General features: G+C 42.7%; 1 protein-coding gene across 1 annotated transcript; it reads right to left on the bottom strand.

Moving 5' to 3' along the window:
• Positions 1–1,565: 1,565 nt before the first annotated feature.
• On the bottom strand, positions 1,566–20,276 carry IFNAR2 (interferon alpha and beta receptor subunit 2). The gene is made up of 8 exons (XM_065876332.1): positions 20,192–20,276; positions 18,652–18,693; positions 17,116–17,239; positions 15,594–15,766; positions 13,433–13,593; positions 11,866–12,034; positions 6,681–6,811; positions 1,566–2,297 (listed from the first exon to the last, which is right to left on the bottom strand). Exons 1-8 carry the CDS (start codon positions 20,244–20,246, stop codon positions 1,566–1,568), a joined length of 1,587 nt encoding a protein of 528 aa, XP_065732404.1. The 5' UTR covers positions 20,247–20,276.
• Positions 20,277–22,098: the final 1,822 nt, after the last annotated feature.

Genomic DNA, 22,098 nt, shown 5'->3' with positions numbered 1-22,098 from the left:
GGCGCTCGGGGGGCCGCGGGCAGCCACCGGGCACCGGGGTACGCGCCCCTACGCCCGCTTCCGCGCCAGCGTAGGGGAGCTCCGGTGCCCCCGCCCCGAGGCTGCTTCCGAGAACCGGCGGGGCGGGGCGACACGAAGCCCCGCCCCTGCCTCGGACCCCGCCCCCGCGCGCCAGTCTCTAGAGGCCGCTCTCACCCGATTGGCAGGGGCAGGTGCAGAGGTGGAAGGGCACTATCCTCCTCCAGGTGAGTGGAAAACAGATTGCAAAACTGTACGTGCCGTGTCCCTATTACATTAAATTCATGCTTTGAAAGGAGTCGCAAGTTAAATAAATACACTCCAACGCCAACCCAGAGGTGATATCTGGATGGTGGTGGTTTACACCATGCAGTATTCCCCAAGTTTTCTCCAGAGAACAGGCACGGCCTCTGTAACCCCTCTCCCCTCAAATAAACTGATTTTAAAGCACTCCATTAGCAGATCCAGTTTGAGAGGGTCTTCTTTACCGTAACTCCCCCCTCCCCCCAGGGATAAGCAACAACACAAAGCCAAGTCATTTCTTTGTCAATAATCGTTTCTCTCACAACACTGCTGAGAAAGGCCTAATTTCCTCTTTTTCAGCTCTGCAGTGGTGAGGTTGGAAAACCCAGAGCAGGGTAAGTACCAGGGGGTGTAAGACACTGCCTGACGTCTGTCGCTAAAACACCTCACATGAACTTGAACGCAGGGAGGGAGAATGTGCCTTTGGCCCCCATAGGCCACTGCACAGAGTTGGAGGGAGTTTTGTGCAACCCAGAGATGCCAGCAGAACCACACATCCGCCGCACATATACCCTGTCTAATAAGAAACAACTCTGAAGACATTCCCAAATTTATATTAAAAAGCGTGTTTTCTTTTTTTACCAACCTCCAACCATTGTACAAAATTAAATCTTAAAATATGACACAGAGATTCTGTCCCTCTCCCTTATGCAAATGTTTCTGTATTAGTCACGCGGCCCGCACTTGGTGTGTCTGTCTTCCTCACTCAGATTGAGGAGGGTTGTGCAAGGGGCTGAGAGTTGAATTTTCAAGAGTGTAGGCGACAGAATATCATCAGGGAGGTGCCCAAGACTTGGCTGGACCTTCCCTACTTCTAACCCAACCCGAAGCCTGTGCTTCTGTTTCCTGGCGTGTTTCCTTTCTCTCCCGCAGCCCAGCCTCCCTCCTCTTTTTCTGCTGCTTTCCAGCTCTTCCCTGGAGCCTTTGGTAAACAATGCTGACTGCTCCTGCTATAAACCCTGCTCTTTACTCTGGGAAACATGGTGCAGAAACATTAGACATCCATGAGAATAAAGGGAAGGGGCAGGGCCTCTTCCCTTCAAAGCAAATCACTTTGAACTGGTAAACAACGCACTGAATGATACCAGAATACTCTGTTTCCCACCTCCCCTTCCCCCAGACTGGGAATTGGCACAGATGATGTCACCAGTCTCCTAATCTTTCCGTCGGAGAACACTTGGAGACCCCAAAGGAGCAAGTGCGGGTGCTGGGAGGGACAGCACCGGAGGTAGCAGGTGTCCAAGTTAATTAAATATTTCTCGATTCATTAATCTCATTACATAACCGTCCCCCATGTCAACATCCGATTCGGAAGTGTCACTTTTATCAGAAGGAGAATCTTCAGGCCACGGATACTCCGCAGAGGGGCCAGGGGAGGGCAGCTGTGCCCCTCCTCCACTGGCCACCAGAAGAAGGTTCGATTCTGTCTCGTCGGGGTCCTCTAGCACAACTGTCTCTTCTGGACCAGACGGTAACATTGGAGTGACTTCTGAGTCGTCGTTGTCCTCAAGGGCCCTCACGCACACAGAGTTCAAATCCACATTGAAGACGATTCTGTCCCCCGACCCCTCCGTGGGGCTGCTGTCCTCCTCGGAAAAGGGGTCCTGCAGCAGGTTCCCTCTCCCCTGGTAGCCCCTACTTGTGCATTCCGACTGCCAGGGGCTGGGCCCCGGTGCCATCAGGGCCTCAGCATCAGCCTCGGGCTCGGGCAGGTCACGCTCCTCAGCAGCCGGGTCACTGCAGTCCTCCAAGGTGGCCGAGGACACAGAGGCGGGCCACAGCCTGCCCGTTAGTCCGTGCGTGGTGTAACCACCTGCGCTCTTTCGGGGGGCTGCTTCATTATCGCTGTCACTTTCATCATCATAATTATAATTCCACACTTTCTTCTTTCTGTTGATGTGAATGACCTCCACGGTAGCCACTTTTTCCAACGGAGGCAGCTCGGGAAATACCCAGACTGACAATTTATAAAAATTCTTTAAAAAAACAGCAACAGAGGGTATCAATTCTGAGTGTTTGTTCTTTACTTTTTGACATCATAAAACTTAATGAGGTTAACTACACAGTGATGGGGAAGGTGGTAATGAGGACGATGACAAGAGCAACGACAACAACGGCTAATGGTTACATAGTGTTTACTATTTGCAGGGCACTGCTTTTAGTAATCTACACACGTTATAATTCATTTTACCCTCACAACCGCTCTATGAAGCAGGCTTACTATTCTTATCCCCACTTTACAGATGAGAAAATGAGGCAGAGAGGTTAAGAAACTTGCCCAAGTTTCACAAGTTTCAGGAATACTAAGTGGTGGAGGCTGGGTTTCAAACTAGGAGGCTGCCTGCAGCGGACACTGGCCCACTCCTTCCTACTGCCATTTCCTCGCTGCTTCTTGCTTGTCAGGGGAATCTATCCGTTTAGTCTGGATAGATTTCAGCCCTGGATTGCTGACATTCTTAAGGGTATCAAGGAACTGTGAGTAAGGAGAGATTCTAGGGAGCCGATTCCACTGGGGTCAAAGCCCTCTGCACTGGAGGACCTTAAAGAGGCAGGTGACCCCTAAAGGGTCAGAGATGAGAAGAGCAGGGAGACTGCAGCTTGCTCTGATCCAGCACCTCCAGGACACAGAAGGTGAGGTGGGCTAAGGAGACTGGCTACAGTGGGGTCACGCTGAGGAGGGTGGTCACGAGATTCCTTTCACAGACCTGGAATCATCAATGACATCCGCCTCCTCTCTATTCTCTTGCTCAGGCTGCCCAATTTGACAAGCCTACTCTTCCCTGACTCTATCCAGACCTAGCCTTGGGATGAATTGTTCCATTGGGTTGTTCATCATTTTTCTTATTGATTTATGGGGGTTCTCTATATAATCTATAATCTAGATGCCAATTATTTGTTGATTATTTATGCTATATGTAATTTCCCCCGGTCTCTGGTTTAACATTTTACTCTCTCTATGATAACATTTGATGGAAAGAAGTTCTCAATTTTAATGTAAGAAGATGTATCACTTTTCTTTCTTCATGGTTTCTGCTGAATCTTCCTTGCCCCAAAGTAAAAATCTCCTTTATTGCCTTCTAAAACTTTTAACAGTTTTGCCTTTCACATTACAGTCTTTAATAAGCCTGAAATTGATGTTTGTGTACGGTGTGAGGTAGGGATCCAATTTCATTTCCCCCCCATATAGATAACATTTATTGACCTGTCAATCCTTTCCCCATTGCAATTCCTACTTGTCATTAGTCATGTTTCCACATATGTGGGTCTGTCTCTGGGATCTCCATTTGACTAGATCTTTGATAATGCTTTTCAATAAGGTTAGATGATTTTCTCCACAATGGGCTTATGACATCTTCTGTTAGATATCTTCCTTGTTTTTAAAATATTTTTATTACCATTGTAATGGTATTATAAAAACGGTATGTTTTCATTTAAATCGCATTATTCCATTTAACTGTATGATTCCAAGTTCAAAACCAGGTAAAACTAATCTATGCTGTTAGTAATCAGGAAAGTGGTTATCCTGGAAATGGGCAGTGACTAATAGGTAGGAGAGACTACTGGGGAGGCTGGTCATGTTTTCTTTCTTGATCTGGGTGTGAGTTATGTGGGTACATTGAGTTTGTGAAAATTCACAGAGCTTTTTGCTATGGTTTGTATACTTAATTTCTTGGATGTTGAAAAGCAACTTATATAAAAGTATATTTGATTTCTAAGTGATTGTTGCCAGTGTATAAAAATGCAAGCATTTTTATATTGATTATTTTGTGTGTAACTCATTGCTAAACTTATTAGTCCTAATACTTCGTCTCTAGATTCTGAATTTCTTACTTAGCCGGTCATATCATCTATAAATTACCATTGTCTCTTCCCCCATTTTTCAGACTTTAAGCTCCATAAGGGCACATTTTTTGTTTGCTATATTCACATCTAAATCCCCAGCACCTATAACATGTGGACACACAGTAAATACACGACACGTATTTGTTAAATGCAAAAGAGGAGAAGGAGGGGGAGGGGAGGGCGATGGGAGAGAGAGAAAAGACAATGTTTAAAATTTTTAATATCTGTTCTTGATTAAACATACATACACAAACATACTAGACCTAGGGTGTTCTGTTTTACTATTCCTAGAGTTTTTACTTAAACACAGAGTAACAATTTTTAATGGAGAAATACCAGGCAGACACAAGATAACAATACCTCCTGTCATTACTTGGGGTTAACACAATAACAGGTATAAATATAATTGGCATATAATTTGGGTGCATTTTAAGGATGGGAAGAGCCCCAGGGAGACCTGGGAGGAGGGTTAGTAATGAGTTTAGGTGATTCAGGCAGAAGATTACCTAGGAGGTGATGGGTGTGGTGCTAGGGGCCTTTAAATCTCAAGGCTGCATGAGAAATATGAATGGGAGTGGGATTTACCTAAGACCTCAAGGCCAAAGCAGTACTTGGCCAACGGAAGAGTTGGAGTAAAGGCTGAGAGTAAACTTGCAACTGAACACTAACATAAAAGATTCAAAATATACATTGTTAAAGATACAAAGATAAAAGTTACACGGAGAGATAAAAACCAACCATTCTTGCAATACAGGGATCATAGTATGGATGAAATCCAACACAGAGCAATTTCCTTCTCATAAGCTACAACCAAATGCCGTCTAGGTTCAAATACTAATTGTAAGTAAAACCTCCCAAAGCACCCCTCCCCCCAAACAATCCCTCCCCCAACCCAACCTGAACAAATAAGAAGAAAAAGAAGCGTACATCATCCATAACAAAGAATGAAATCATGCCATTTGCAAAAACTTGAATGGACCTAGAGTTTATCATATTAGGTGAAGAAAGTCAGAGAGAAAGACAAATGTCATATGCTATCACTTATTTGTGGAATCTAAAAAAAATGACTCAAATGAACTTATTTACAAAACAGAAATAGATTCATAGACATAGAAAACAAACACGTTTACCAAAAGGGAAAAGGGACAGGGGTGGGAAGAGATAAATTAGCAATTTGGGATTAACATAAACATACTACTATGTATAATGTAGGTAAACAACCAGGACCTACTGCATAGCACAGGGAACTATAGTCAATATTTTGTAATAACCTATAATGGAAAGGAATTTGAAAAAGAATATATATATATCCTTCCTGTACACTTGAATCACTTTCTGTATACTTGAAACTAACACAACATTGTAAATAAACTATACTTCAATTAAAAAAAATTTAAAGAAACAAAAGAATTAGAAAATAAAAAGCCTACACTTTTATCACCTGTGGAGGGATATTTATTCGTGGCTGTTAATAAAATTAGAAGAAGAGGGCTTCCCTGGTGGCGAAGTGGTTGAGAGTCCGCCTGCCGATGCAGGGGACACGGGTTCGTTCCCCGGTCCGGGAAGATCCCACATGCCGCGGAGCGGCTGGGCCCGTGAACCATGGCCACTGAGCCTGCGCGTCCGGAGCCTGTGCTCCGCAACGGGAGAGGCCGCAACAGTGAGAGGCCCGCGTACCGCAAAAAAAAAAAAGAAGAAGAAGAAGAAGAAGGTGAATGAGTTCAAACGTAGAAAAATAAGATATTTCTGATAATTTTCTAATGTAGAAGGAAAGTGACACGATAGGGAAAATGAAAAATGATGGGCAAAGTGCTTGAGTCAAAGCACGTGAGGAGGCTTTAGAAATATGTAAGATCAATACCCAGACTTGGCTGAGTGCTAAAGGCTCTGAGCAGGAAGAATATGCCTCAGGAAGCAGAGAGAAAATATGAAGACAGAATGGCTGGTTTCACTAACAATGAACACAAATGAGAGCAACTCTGGGGGACAGTTATACTGCGATAAATGAACAAAAGTAGAAAAAATGATTAATGCCAGCAGAGCTTTGGAGAAAGGTGTCCATCTCTATGTTGACACTAGCATTATAAATTAATCCTTTATATTTTTATATAAGATAAATTCACTTTGTGTATCCATTCCATGGAAGTAATCCAAACTAAAAAGACAACCTGTATAAAAACGTTCATTGCATTGTTCATAATGGCCAAAGACAGACATTGAAAGGAAAAGAAATCAATCCAAATGCCCTACAGTTGAGAAATGATTAAGGGAAAAAGGAGACATTAATAACAATGGAAAACTATGTTGATTATTGAAAATCATATGTGGACAAAGTATAAAAAGAAAGCAGAAAATTCAAAATAGAGGTTTATAGGGACGGAAAGGAATCCAGAGTGATAAAACACCTTGATGTTTTGAGACAATGGGGTTTTCTTCTGTGTAAATATTTAAGCCTACAATAAAAATTCTGAAGTTAAAATGAAAAATAAAGACAGGAATTAAAAAAAAATACCTACCAAAACTTTGGGGAAATTATTTCTTAAGCATATGTAACCGATCCGTTTCAGCATCGCTACAGTACTTATGACGACAGCAGCCACTAAAAACAGAGTAATTATTCCTCCTATTGTGGCAGATTCTGATGACTCTGTTGACGAAAATTAAACGGCTTTAATTCAAAATAAATCCAACGAACAATTGCGGTTGGGAATAAATGTACATTGATCTGGCGGTGGAGGGGTTTATCAAGGGGGCAAAAGTTGGAAAAACTATTGTTAAATACCAAAGAATGGAAAGTAATCCAAGTACACATTTTAAAAAATTGATAAAAATTCAGTTTCTAAGAGTAAAATTTCTTCCAGTAGATAATTATGCTCTATAACTGCACTGTCCAATATGGCAGCCACCAGCCACGTGGGACCATTCAGGTGTAAATTATCAAAATTAAAAAAAAAAAACTTTCTGAGTCACACTAGTCAAGTCTCCAATGCTCAACAGGCTCAGTCAGCAGGCACGGCAGGCAGGGAGGAGTGGAAAAGGGGAGTTTGTCTGAAGAAAACAACTGCGTCACCCTGAAGCTGGACTTTGGCCACGCCAGGAGCCTTGAACTTGCTCTGTCCTGTTATGAGTTCTCCTTTAGTTTCCTGTCAAAATTACTTTTGGAAAATCTCAATTTTCTGAATGAAAATAGTTTTCTTCCATAAGTCCAACTGGACTGAGAAGAAATCCATAGTTACATGACTAAGGCTCTCTTAAATTTCCAGAAAGACTTTTCTTAATATTAATCCTATAGCCACAGCCTCAGGCAAAACAAATACAGGAGGGGGCTTCCCTGGTGGCACAGTGGTTGAGAATCTGACTGCCAATGCAGGGGACACGGGTTCGAGCCCTGGTCTGGGAGGATCCCACGTGCCGCGGAGCAACTGGGCCCGTGAGCCATAACTACTGAGCCTGCGCGTCTGGAGCCTGTGCTCCGCAACAGGAGAGGCCTCGATAGTGAGAGGCTGGCGCACCGTGATGAAGAGTGGCCCCCGCTCGCCGCAACTGGAGAAAGTCCTCGCACAGAAATGAAGACCCAACACAGCCAAAAATAAGTAAATAAATTAAAAAAAAAAACAAAAAACAAATACAGGAGAGGAAAAAGTAAAGATGGCTCATATATTTTTAAAGTCTTTCAAAAGGTTAAAGAATGAACAGAAAGAAACTCAGTGAAGGTCTGCTCCCTCAGATGGCAGAAGATTCACAAACCCCTTTCATTCCCATCAAGAATGAATGGGTCATCTTCAAAAAATCTACAAACAATACATGCTGGAGAGGGTGTGGAGAAAAGGGAACCCTCATTTACTGTTGATGGGAATGTAAATTGGTAAGACCATTATGGAGAACGCTATGGTGGTTCCTTACAAAACTAAAAAGAGAGTTACCATATGATCCAGCAATCCCCCTCCTGGGCATTTATCCAGAGAAAACCATGACTAGAAAAGACACATGCACCCAATGTCCATTGTAGCACTATTTACAATAGCCAGGACATGGAAGTAACCTAAATGTCCATCAACAGACGAATGGATAAAGAAGATGTGGTACATATATACAATGGGATATTACTCAACCAAAAAAAAAAAAAGAACAAAATAATGCCATTTGCAGCAACATGGATGGATCTCGAGATTGTCATACTGAGTGAAGTAAGTCAGGGAGAGGAAGACAGATACCATATGCTTATATGTAGAATCTAAAAAAATGGTACAAATGAACTTATTTACAAAACAGAAACAGAGTCACAGATGTAAGAAAGAAGCTCATGGTTACTGGAGGGAAAGGGGGGGGAATAAACTGGGAGATTGGGATTGACATATACACACTACTGTATATAAAACAGATAACTAATGAGGACCTACTGTATAGCACAGTGAACTCTACTCAATACTCTGTAATGACCTATATTGGAAAAGAATCTAAAAAAGGGTGGATATGTGGATATGTATAACTGATTCACCTTGCTGTACACCTGAAACTAACACACATTGTAAATCAACTATATTCCAATCAAAAAAAGAAGAATGAATGAAGGCATGTCGTATCAATGGCAGTTCTACAATCAGATCTAGCCATAAAGGCACACCTTTATAACACAAAATTCTTACACGTATAGAGCTTCCATTCCTGAAGAGGATTCTGTGAACCAAAGTGATTTCTTTGGAGAAGCAATGATGTCAGGGAATTCTGACCCATGGGTCCACCCCTCCTCCTGCCTCCACCCTCTACCTGAAATTGCCCCCCTCTCTGCACCCTTTCTGCTTAATTTTTCTCCATAGTACTTACCATCACTTGACACACACTGTATTTTATTTTTTAATCTTGTTTCTCTGTCTCCCAATATAAGATCTATAAGCTCAGGAATTTTTGTCTGTTTTGTTCACTGCTGTATCCCCAGTATCTAGAAAAGAATCTGGCACATAGCAGACCCCTGATAAATGTTTGCCAAATGGGGAATTCCTGGTGGTCCAGTGGTTGGAACTCTGCGCTTGTAATGCAGGGGGCACGGGTTCTATCTCTGGTCGGGGAACAGAGATCCCGCAAGCTGTGAATGCATGTGGCACGGCCAAAAAAATTTTTTTTTTTGTCAAATGGATAAGCACAGCTTTCCCTCAGGACCTTACTGAAAAAACCCAACCAGTTAGTTTAATGTTTGACAAAGGGGAGACATTCCTCCAGCTCTCTGGACTAAATTCCCCCATATCAATACTGCCTTAAGATACCAGTGTTCACCACTGAGTCCCAGTAAGTTAACTCTGATCCCAGGTCATCCTTCAAGAATTCCCCACCTGGTCCCTGAGTTTGGCTAGTTGAGGGTGGCTCACACGGCCAGTTTGGATAGTGAGAGGGGCCATGTTATATGAACCTACTTGGTTCCTGAAGTTTCAGACAAGAATTGGGACATGAAATAAGCCTCCTTCAAAACCCTAAATGATGGGGTTTTGGAGAACTTCCAAACCTTGCCCTATGCCTCTCTTCCTTCTGGCTCTTCCTGAGTTGTAACCTTTTATAATAAACAGGAATCTAGTAAGTAAACTGTTTTCCTGACTTCTGTGAGCCATTCTAGCAAATTATCAAAGCCGAGGAGAGGATTGTGGGCATCTCCGATTTATAGCTTGTTGGTCAGAGTCCACGTGACAATGGGACTGGCGTTTAAGTGGGGGAGGGGCAGCCTTGTGGGACTGAGCCCTTAACTTGTGGGATCTGACGCTTTCTCCAAGCAGATGGTGTTAGAATTGAGTTAAATTGTATGACGATGAGCTGATGTGGAAGAAGTGTTTGGTGTGGGAAAAAGCCCCCCACAGGTTTGTAGTCCAGAAGTTTTCTGTCGCGCAGAGGAGAAATAATTTCTTCATTCAATTGGTTTCACAGTTCTGTTTGTTTATAAGATCATGGTATAGTAATTAACAATAATAATAATAATACCTGGCCTTTGTCCCTGGTTCTTGGCACAGAATTTCAAAAACCCCTGGAATTTCCTCAGTGATAGAGTGCCTTTTAGGGACCGTATCTGAGTTTATGTTAATGAGCTGAACTTCTGGAAATTCTGGTCCCACCCCTGACCTCTAGGGAGGGGAGAGGGGCTGGAGATTGAGTTAATCACAAATGGCCGATGATTTAATTAACCATGCCTACGTAAAGAACCCAATAAAAACTCTGGACGGTGAGGCTTGGGGAAATTCTGGTTGGTGAACATATCAAAGTATAGGGAGGGTGGTGTATCCCGTCTCTGCAAGAAGAGAAGCTCCTGCCCTTGCAGCCTTCCAGACTATGTACCTCTTCATCTGGCTGCTCATTTGTATTTTCTATAATAAAATGGTAAGAGTAAACACAGTGTTTTCCTGAGTTCTATGAGTCATTCTAGCGAACTATTAAATCTGGGAAACTCTGAATCTGTAGCCAGGCTGGACAGAAGTGTGCGTAGCCTGGGGACCCAGGACTTGTATGGCAAGTTGTAGGACTTGTAGGACTTGCTGGCATCTGTGGTGAAGGCAGCCTTGTGGGACTGAACCCCTTAACCTGTGAGGCATGCGCTAACTCCCTGCAGTATCAGAAATGAATCGAATCTCTGGACACTTGGTTGATGTTGAGAATTGGTGTTAGAACACAGATATGTTAATTTGTTTGGGGTTTACATTTTTGTAGGCATGAAGAATCTATACGCAGTTTTAGGTTTGCCCATATTTAACTGACATTATATAAATTATTTAAGCTAAATTCATGAAATAAAATTGGCCTGTGTATCATTCCTTTAAAATTAGCCCGTGTATCACTTGATTCTGAGGAATACTAGAGAACAAAATCACACTGCCTGGAGTTACAGCAAACACCAGGCACCTTCATGTGTCAGGCACTGGTTAGTGAAGCTCACTTCAGACACAAATAAGCCATAGCACTTACAGTCACTTCCTTATAAATCTCATCTTATTTTATTTTTACTCTGGTAGATCAGAGCATTAAAGAAACTCTCACTGGGGTTGGGGAATTCAGAAAGGCTTCTTTGCGGGGGAGATTTTCACTTTTGGCAAAACAGTTGTAGACCTAGTGACTTCCCGAGAAAATAATCAGCAGTGGATGTTCCTGAGGCTGAAGGACTGTTCTCCCTGCAAATTCCTCCATTCGAAGGAAGGTTCGGGGAGCATGCTGTTTACTGTTCTAATGCTTTGGTCACAGAAGGGCTTTCGGCATTCAGCAGTGACTATCTCATCCACACTGGCCAGTTTCTCTTTCAACTATGAGCTACAGCCAACCTTCCTGAGAGCCAGGCCACATATATGAACCTTACCACATCCATCATTCTACCCTTTGATACCTCTACAGGCAGTTGCTCCGGCAACCCAGCCTCCTCCAGCACTTGGTTTGAATAATGGCTGGGCTAAGGGCACACAGAACTGAACTTGATCCTGACTCCCTGAAATAAAAGCATTTCCACTTCAGGAGGATTTCTGATGTTAAAAAGGAAGATACCTGATTGTCCCCATGGTATGGCAACATAAAAGTGACTTCACCACATGGTAGAGACTGACTGACAGAAAACATCTCTGTGATGTGCCCTGGTTGGAAGAAATGCCTGTGCTGCTCCACGGCTTTCAGATTCTTTTCTTGAAACAGGTTTTCCCTCAGAGTAAAAGCAAAACATGAATTTTCAAAAACTGTCATTACCTGATTTCCATCCAGGTTGAAAGAGGGTACATTTTAAGGGAGATCTCTTTATTTTTCTTGGATGTTTAGGCTCAAAATAAACAGATACACAGTAGTTTGTTTTTGGAATTAACTTGTCGATGACATAAATGAAATTTTCAGTGACGTTTCCATTTATTTGGGGTTTATGCTATAAAAATAAACAAAAAAATCAGTAAGACTTTAAGTGAGCATTTCATTTAGAGGCAAGCCTTAAGAGAGTCTTTGGAGATTTGTCTTCGAATCTTAAACAGGGATAGAAATATCATAGGCTTGGCAAGAAAAAGTATTTTATAAGTTACTTGGAGCAAGCAATTTATCACAAAACTACATGTACGTGTATACACACACATACATGCACACGCACACACACACGCACACCTACATTTTTAAACCATGAAATCTAGTCTAGCAACTTCCTTTTACAAATGAGGAGGAAAAAGTCCCAATGAGGAAAAAAGGTCTCCATGATGTCATGTTTGCAGTAAGATAATCTTGCAAAAATAAGAAAATAAGATTATCCTATTTCATTAATGATATGTGTCTATACTTCAGAAACTGCTTTTATACATATTAACTCATTTGATTATCAAAAGAGTCTGCAAAGCAGGCATTATTCCCATTCTCCAGGTGAGGAAACTGCAGCTCAGAGTGGTTAAGTAACCTCCTCAAGGCCACACAGCTTATCTGTGGCAGAACTGAGGCTGATGTCTAGTTTCCCTGTCTTCTCCTTAAAAACACTTTGCCTCTTCTTCCCCAGCTACTTCTGTTCCATTTTGGAATTAAAGAGATGATCTGAAGGTTCTTTCCTGAAGAATAACTTTTGTATAATGTTTTATAGTTTTCAAAGTACATCCTTACCAGTAGTTTTATAAATGAGGATTTCCACCAGCTCAAATACAGCCTTCTATAATAATATTTTTCTGCAAGCTTATATTTGAAAGGAGGAGGAATTATTTTTTAACACCCCGCCCCCGTAGCAAACTAAAAGCTCATGCCTGGAAAACAAGCAATGAGGAAGAAAAAGGACAGAAACCACAAGTGCCATGGTGAGAGGGCTGTCCTCGAAGGGAAACTGCAAACCGACAGTGGAGAGTCAGAACGTCTGGGTTGCATACCTGGCATAGTCGTTGTGGTCATCGTGTGATCTTAAGTCGGCAACGTTTGCTGCCTGTTTCACCGGAAGCTCCCTCCCACTGTGACTCGTATGCGTAGTCCCTGCTCCGCTCGTGCTCATGAGATTCCGTCCGCTCTCATCTCCTCCCCCAGACACTGCTCCCTGCCCTGCACGCCCCGGAACATTCCTTCTTCACACGAACATGCTGTCATTTCTTTCATCTTAAAGAGTCCCTCCCTCGACCTCACTTTCTCCTCCAGCTACCACAGCATCTCTCTCCTTCCCTTTATAGAGAAACTACGGAGATCTCTTTCCTGAAGTCAGACCACACTGAAGCCTAGACCCTTCAGTTTTAATTGTTCAAATCATTACAGATTTTTTTTTTTTTGGCAACGTATTCATTGCCAACTCAGTACCGTTTTGACCACTTACCTTCTTAACGGTCCCCCCTGATTGTTCTTCAATTAATGCTAAGTAAAACTGTAATCCTTCCTCATTTAGTATCTTGGGAGCGACAGACTGAAAATTCACATTGACACTGATGTGGTCTGTAAAACCAACAATCTCAAACTCTGGTGGGTCCAAAGGCAGTGCTTAGAAAACAAAACAAACCCCAAGGTCAGTCAATAAATAGCATAACCGTAATGATACCATTGTCATGATACAACCATACCTCTTTACAACTGTCTTTTAATTCCCCGTGGCCCTCGTTGAGGTATGGGTTATATATTTTTTTTATTGGTGAAAAACTGAGAACAATAAAAGTGAAGTGATTTGTTTACTATTACCACAAGAAATGGAACACAGATTTGGGGATGAAAGTCAGTATTTCCCCAATGTTCAGGTTGTATTCTAAACACAAGAGTGAAAATGACTTCTTCTCATATAATAATAATAATAATAATAATATATAGACATTGCAGAAATATCAGAAAATACAGATAGGATCGTCTCTGAATGTGGTTAATCCTCTTTTGTCCATGCTGTACGTGTGTAAATATATCTACACATATAAAAACTGAACGAGTGTACACACACACACACACAGACAAACTAAAATTAAGTCATTCTTACACTGTTTTGCATGGTATATGTTTTCACTTATTTCATAAACATATTAATGCATGTTTATCTACATCATTACCTGGCAAACTATGGCCCGTGGGTTAGATTTTGCACAGCCTGCAAGTTTGGAATGGTTGTTATTTTTGAAAGGGTTGTGAACAAATGAAGGATATGTGACAGAGACCATACATGGCCCACAAAGCCCAAAGTGTTTCTTCTCTGGCCCTTTATAGAAAGTCACTGACCCTGATTCTTCATCATAATTTTTCACAGCTAATTCTATTCCACTAAGCGGCTGTCCCATGATTTAACTAATTCACTCTTTTGAACATTTAGATTGGCTCTAAGTTTTCTGAATAGAATCTATACATCAATGAGTATTCTTAGAGCTCAATCTTTGCATTTGGCTGTAATCATTTCTTTAGGACAAATCATTAGAGGAATTCTGGATTAGAGCAGGCACATGTTAAGCTTTTCAATACATACTGCCAAATACCTTCAGAAAGGCTGTGTCAAAGCACGCTCCCTGCATTTCCTCTAAACCTGGGTATTTACATACTTTTAATATTTACCATTTTGAGTCTTGAAAAATGATATCTCATTACTATTTTAATATACATTCTTCAATGGTCTGAGTACCATGTTCTATAAGTTGGGCTATTTCTTTTCTCTGTGGACACATACACAAACAGGCAAGTCCACAATTCCAGAGAATCTCATAAGTATCTAAGTTTGCTACAGCAGGATTCAGTTGTCCTCTGAATACGTGCTTTGCTAAGCACATATATGTGAGTATACACCTACACAGCCTTTAAGAGGACCCTGAAGTCGAATCTTTCTCTTGGAAACAGGCTGCAGATCAGGACACTGAAGAAGTGATGGAGTCTGGCTGAGAGCCACTGCCAGCTGCTCTGTAGCTGTTAACACAAGTGCCAATGGGAGCTGACTCCAGTTGTAGGGAAAGAAAGAGAGGGCAGACCCGCTCTTGGGATCCAGTCTTCTCTGAGTCTGGGCCCCGCGTGCGCACACACCTGGGCGTTCACACGTGCAAGAGCTACTGGGCTCTGATCTGGGGCAGGGGCTGAAGTATTAGGAAAACATTGGCCCAAGGAGTTGTGACAGCTCTTACAGGCCATCCGAACTCCGCTCCCCGCTTCCTGTCGGGCTGTGAAACAACGCAAAACGTAGCAGCTTCTATACACCAGAAATGAACACAACATTGTAAATCAACTATACTTCAATAAAAAATAAATTCAAAAGAAAAACAGCAGCTACTACTGCCTGAATGCCTGCCTCGTACAGGCATGGATGCAAAGGACAGGTTAGCATTCCACTTTTTGGAGAAGAAAACGGAGGCTCAGAGAAGAAAAGTCACCACTCCATGGTTACAGAGTTGGAAGTAGCAGGGCCAGGAGGTGAACCTTAGCCCTGCATCTAAAACACCTTTGTAGAACTTCCAACTTCATGGCAAAGCACATAACGATGATCTTGGTGATGATGATGAAGATAATAAACAAGATTGACTCACTGTCCATTGTCAGGAAGAAAGAGCCCATACAACTGACCAGCGCTGCGTTCCCTCTGAATCCAACCACTTTGGGGATGTACATTTCTGTCATGTTTACCCACACATCTGTTAGGTCACAGAATGATCTTGTGATATTTGTACAGTCCCCAACGATCTTCATATCTTCTTGTTTACTTTGAAAGGCAAAGAAATAGTAAAAGAAAACTTTAGCATTTATGTGACAAGAATCCATTAACTGCAAGCCCCACTTCCACATTCTTGTCTAGCTCTGCTCAAATGTCCCTGTGTTGTCATCTGCCCTCACCACCTTATTTCAAATGGCACACCTTACTCTGTGCCCCCCACCCCTCTCTCTTGATCCCTCTTTCCTGTCTCTATTTTTCTTCATACCATTGGCACCGCCTGCCCCATTATATCTTTGTTTACTGATATCTCTGCCTACCTTCAGAATGTCTGCTCCAAGAGAGCAGGGATTTTGGTTCATGGTTTGACCCCTGGCGTGTAGTAGGTGCTCAGTAAATATCTGCTGTGTGAATGAACGAGCAAATGTTGGGCGTTCATGGCAGAGGCCCCAGATCTCCCTGCCCCTACAGCACAATCATGAATGCCCCTCGCTGAGAACCCCTCTCTATCTGGCTGAGGACCACATGGTCCAGTCCTAAGTCAGCCTGTGCTATATGGGGACAACACAGACATCTGCTCTCTTAAGCTTTAGAAAGGTAGGTGGGTGATACATGTGACTGCCTAACGCAGGGAGAAACTTAACAACTTTAGCAGGTACCAAAGAGACACCCACAAGAGGCCCTCCAGGGGGTCAGTCAGCAGCAGCAAAGAGCTATAAGCCAAATAAACAGCCAACGAAAGGACACCCCGAAGGGCTACTGGATCAAAGTAATGGCTTAGGAGGGTGATTGTTAGATGTGGGAAGAAGAGAGCCAAAGAGGGCTCCATCCATTAGGTCATGAGTCCCTCAGCAACCCCTAAGTAGGAAGATTAGCACAGAGAAGGTGCACTCTGCGTTGGTTAGTGACCAAGCCAGACTTTGGATCTGGGCCTGTCTTAGTCTGGGCCAGGCAGCTTTCTGATGTGCCACAAGCCTCCCTGAGTAAAGGAAAGTAAACACAACCCATCAATATGGTCACCAGATCTTTGGACTTCTGTCCTCAGAAAATGCGGCACTTTTCAACACCCAGACTTACTGAGTTAGAGAAATAATTGTGAAAAACAGACACAATAATTATTTTGCTTCTGAGGCTTTGACATGTCGAAATTAGCTTTGGTTCTAAATGCAAGCTTTGTCAAAAATAACTCTGGGTTGTTAAAGTATTCAGTGTAATTAAAAATGGATGGGTCTTTTGTCTTTAGACTTTTAAAGCTCTGATTGAAAAACCGAAATTGAGAAGGGGCGAAAGAGAGGGAGAGAGAGAAAAGCTCTATCACAAGTAAGATCACCTCCTCCCCACTCCTCACATTATAGAAAGATAATATATTTAGCAAGAGAAAAATGAAATGTCAAACCGACCTCATGATGGTGTACCATAATGTATAGTGAGTTGGTACAATTGAATGGTTTTTTAATTCCCATGATAAGACTGACTGCAAATTTCGTAAGGTCATCTTTAAAGTGCAAGATTCATTTGAAAAATCTAAAGGGAACAAGAGGAGAAAAAAAAAAAAGAAACAGAGATTGAAATTTGGAGCCCAGCATTGTACCTCGGCCACTGTTCAAACTGTCCCTTGAGATCTGGAGCCCGACACTTCTAGCAGAGGAGCCCTCCCAAGAGCCCTGGGATCTTGGAAACACAGAAGGAACTGGTTTGGCTGGACACAAGAAATGAGCTAATATGATTAATAGATAAGCAACACATTTTCAGGGTGGACAAGCTTAGGAAACAGGAACTCAGCACTTGTAAACAGAATTTGGGCTCACCCAATTATCACTGACTCAGTGGCTGTTTGGATCAAAACAATCTAGGTCATCCTGGGCCACCCCATCCTCTCAAGTCAACCCTTAACCCCTCCTCCAGTCCCCCTAAGTAGCTTGGCCCATGGCAAGCTTTCCCTCCTCTGAATTCCCCATCACAGAGAGGAGAGGGAGAATGTGTGTCCAGATTGAATCTTCCATTTCATCCCCAAGCCTATGCTGAAGTATTGATAGGTGCTATTAACAAACCCATTTTACAGACTGTGAAATTGAGAAGTTGAGTTATGTAACGTTAGGTAGCTGGGAAGTGGCAGCAGCAAAGGAAACTTCACAGCTACATTTGTCAAACCCTGCTTTATATGGTTAAAGTTTCAAAAAGCATCTAAGTTTCCTGTGGTTAGGACCTGGGCCTTGGCTTTTTGGTTTCTAAATCTTTATCTCACAGGGCTCATCACAAGGCTGGATACATATTTAATGCATAGTGATGTTCTGTGGACAGGTTTATATGTAGGTGAGAAATTTAGTTTAAAAAAATGTGTTTTCCCTTATCTGGTACCAGGTACCAGGTACCAGGTGGAAGAATGCAAATTAATGGGAAATTATTTCTGGATGATTTTTTGTTTGGTACAGTCTGTGTCTCCTCATTCTTCTATTAGTGAGAATATTAAGAGGTGAATATTCTTTTAAGGGGTTTAAAGATTAACTCTAGTGTTAATTTCTTATAATAGTTTTATGAGACAAATGTGAAAACCAGTATTGGCTAAATTCTCCGTTAACAGGGAAAGTTTTTTTTTTTTTTTTGTGGTACGCGGGCCTCTCACTACCGTGGCCTCTCCCGCTGCGGAGCGCAGGCTCCGGACGTGCAGGCTCTGTGGCCATGGCCCACGGGCCCAGCCACTCCGCGGTATGTGGGATCTTCCCGGACTGGGGCACGAACCCGCGTCCCCTGCATCGGTAGGCGGACTCTCAACCACTGTGCCACCAGGGGGAAAGTATTTGAGGAAAAAGATTCAAACAAAATGGCAACAGATCTGGGATCAGGAATCATATTTCCCACACTTTTGACTTCTAAATGGTCACTCCAACACTCTGACCCTTACACAAAATTTTGTCAAGCCAAGAAAAATCTCTTACCAGGCAAAACATACGAAATACCAAACATGAGGCTGATGTGCACTGGGAAGAAGAAAAACATGTTAGACAAGCAACAACACTTTCACCAGGTTCAATTTACGATTGCTACTCTGAGTCTGGGATTCTTCCTCACAGATGTATTTATATTGGATTGAGACTTTTCTTGCGCTAAAGAAAAAAGCTCAAGTAAATGGTTCTTTTTTTTTTTTTTTTTTTGCTGTACGCGGGCCTCTCACTGTTGTGGCCTCTCCCGTTGCGGAGCACAGGCTCCGGACGCGCAGGCTCAGCGGCCATGGCTCACGGGACCAGCCGCTCCCCGGCACGTGGGATCTTCCCGGACCAGGGCACGAACCCGTGTCCCCTACATCGGCAGGCAGACTCTCAACCACTGCGCCACCAGGGAAGCCCAAGTAAACGGTTCTTAAGAGAGCTGACTTTGGTATCAGCAGCTCGTTGTCTAAGGATGTTTCGTCCTGACCGGATCCAAAATAAGATGTTTGGGAGCTGATCCTAGTCGTGAGGGTTGGCTGGTTGAGGGACTGTCCTGAGAAGCAGTCATCTGTCTGGAACAATTCTCAGAATATGAATAAGCATGTTGCTAATTAAAAAACTTCCAAGGTAAAGATATTTACCAGGGTTGGTGGAAGAAGAAAGGCCTTGGTGATGGGAAGTGGGGATGCTCATTTGTTTCCTGGATGTCACCACGACTTGGCGAGTCGGGGGGCGGGTTAGGGGCATTTTTAGTAGGTGGGGGAACAAGGCTGTCATATACTCTCCAATGCATGGCACTTGTCTGGGGAGAAGTGACCAACTCGTGGCTACCTTACTGATAAACTATGGAACAGATGGCACAGTGATACTGAAATAGAATCAAAAGAATGGTAAAGAAAAGGCACACATGAATAGGGCTATGGAAAAAGAAATCAATAATAAATGAAGTGTGGAAATCAAAGTTCAGGGATGACTTTTTGGTTTTGTGTTGAGGAGGGAGATAAGGCGTCTGGCCTCTTTCCAAAGTAGGAATAGAGTGATAAACTCCACCCTGGATTAGAATGAGGGTATTAAGGGAAATTACTCTTCAAATTACAGTGAGGCTAACCCCGTTCATTATTGAGCCTTAAGTTAATTATTATTTGTTTGTTTTCCTAAAACAACAGTTAGGGCAGAAACCCATTGTGAATCAAACCATTAACGTTTGTTTCCTATCTACGTTCCAATTGGCTCTTTTTTTTTTTTTAAACATCTTTATTGGGGTATAATTGCTTTACAATGGTGTGTTAGTTTCTGCTTTATAACAAAGTGAATCAGTTATACATATACATATGTTCCCATATCTCTTCCCTCTTGAGTCTCCCTCCCTCCCACCCTCCCTATCCCACCCCTCCAGGCGGTCACAAAGCACCGAGCTGATATCCCTGTGCTATGCGGCTGGGCAGCTGACACTGGATCCTCAAGGCAGGGAAATCAATTGGCTACTCCCTAACAGGGTCCCTGGCAATGGAGCTATGAGAAAAGTAACACTTACCCATGGGATACATACCCATGGGATACAAATTAAGTGGTCCAACCGCTGAGACATTCTGGCTCAAAACCATCTTTCTTATTTTATATGTCCTTTCTTTACTTTCACATCTGAAAAGCAATCAATATTAGGTGATCAAAATTCTGAAGTGTCTAATTAAACTGCAAAGATAACGGGCAAAGACAAGACAATGAAAGATCAGCAAGAGATTCCTGATTCCAGGCCCTTCTGGGAGCTGGACCATTTACCCCATTACACGAGCAGCTTTACCTCAGCTTCTGGGACCAATTCCCTACCTAGGCAGGTAGAAATTTTAAATTTAACTTTTGAACAGATAACACAGTCATTTGGTTCCAAAACTTTAAACATACAAAAAAGTAAATAGTGAAAAGTCTTGCTTCCTTCAGAAAACTATTTTTATTTGGTTTTTTGGTGAGTTCTTCAGAATATCTTCATGCATAAGCAAAAACAAACATGTACTCTTATCCCCCCCCAGCCCTTTTTTTTTTTACACAGAGATAGCATATACATTCCCTGTCCAATTCCTGCTTTTTCTACTTAAAAATATATTTGGGAGATCTTTCTACATCAGCACCAAAGAGAATTTCCTTGTGTTTTTAAATAGTTGCATAGTCTACTCTATGGACATACCACGATTTATATAATCAGTCCCCACGACGAACATCTGAGTGGCCCCCAACTGTTTCTGCAATGGATAATCTTGGAAATGCCTTATTCTGCACATGTCAAGTCTAAGTGTGAGAAAGATTCCAGAAGGAGGATTGCTAGGCCAGAGGGTGTATCAGTCAGGGTCCCAGCAGGAAACAGCACGTTCAAGCTAGGATAACTTGAGGAAGATTTTAATCAAGGGACTATTTACAAATGTGTGAGCCAGACGCAGGCCAACCATAAGGAAGAGTGTAGTATCTGAAACTAACAACAGCAGGGGTTCTTATCATCCTGGGCTTGAGGCGCAGGGAGAAGATATCAACACTGGAATTTGGAAGGAGAGAATCCTGTGTGAGGAGCTACGATGTAAGCCCATCCTAGGTGACTGTGCAGCGAGGGGGCTGAGGGATAAACATTCCTCACTGTCTCCTCTTACCTGGGGCTCCCCATTGGCTGAACCCAATCAGAAGTCACAGGACAAGGCTGCGGGCAGCTCTACCCATACAAGACAGGATCCCAGGGCACAGTAAAGGGTGGGCAAGGTGGAGGCTGGGTTTGCAGGGGCAGACAGAAGAGACCTGGCACAAAGGGGCCGTTTGTAATTTTTCCTGCTTTTTTTTTGGCCGCACAGCGTGTGGCTTGTGGGATCTTAGTTCCCCGACCAGGAATCGAACCCATGCCCTCTGCAATGAAAGCGCAGAGTCCTAACCACTGGACCACCAGGGAAGTCCCTGCATTTGTAATTTTGATCAAAACAGTCATACTCTCGCCGCTTGTGGCTGTACCAATGTACACAACTGCCTGCGACGTGTGAGAATTTCTGCTTCCCCACAAAGGAAGTGCTTGTGGGGATGGATAATGATTATGATCTTGATAACCATCAAGCTCTTGGATTTCTAAAAATTAAATTCATAAACGCAAAGTTGTCTTCAGACTAATATTCATTTTGTATTTTTCTTATTCTGGGTAAGATTGAGCATGTTTTCACATATGGAAGAGCTATTTCCTTTCTTGTTAACTGTCTGTATCTTTGTCCATTTTTCTATTGAGCTGTTGCTTTTTTTTCTTATTGGTTCGAAGGAGCTTTTAAAGTATAAGGGAAACTGTCCCTTTGTGATATGAATCACGTCTTTTTTTTTTTTTTTTTTTTTTTTTTTTTTAATTTATTTATTTAGTTTTGGCTGTGTTGGGTCTTCGTTTCTGTGCGAGGGCTTTCTCTAGTTGTGGCAAGTGGGGGCCACTCTTCATCGCGGTGC

This window comes from Phocoena phocoena, chromosome 4 (genome assembly GCF_963924675.1).
Source record: "Phocoena phocoena chromosome 4, mPhoPho1.1, whole genome shotgun sequence".
NCBI lineage: Eukaryota > Metazoa > Chordata > Mammalia > Artiodactyla > Phocoenidae > Phocoena > Phocoena phocoena.
The sequence above is the reverse complement of the archived record's forward strand: the minus strand, read 5'-3'. Positions and strand labels throughout refer to the sequence as shown.

Coding starts and splice junctions, on each gene's coding strand:
- IFNAR2 (XM_065876332.1), bottom strand. CDS start 20,246: ATGGTTTTGAGCCAGAATGTCTCAGCGGTTGGACCACTTAATTTGTAT. Junction 15,767..17,115: donor TTATGGTACACCATCATGAG/GTCGGTTTGACA, acceptor TGCCTTTCAAAG/TAAACAAGAAGATATGAAGA. Junction 12,035..13,432: donor CAGGGGGGACCGTTAAGAAG/GTAAGTGGTCAA, acceptor TTATTTTTATAG/CATAAACCCCAAATAAATGG.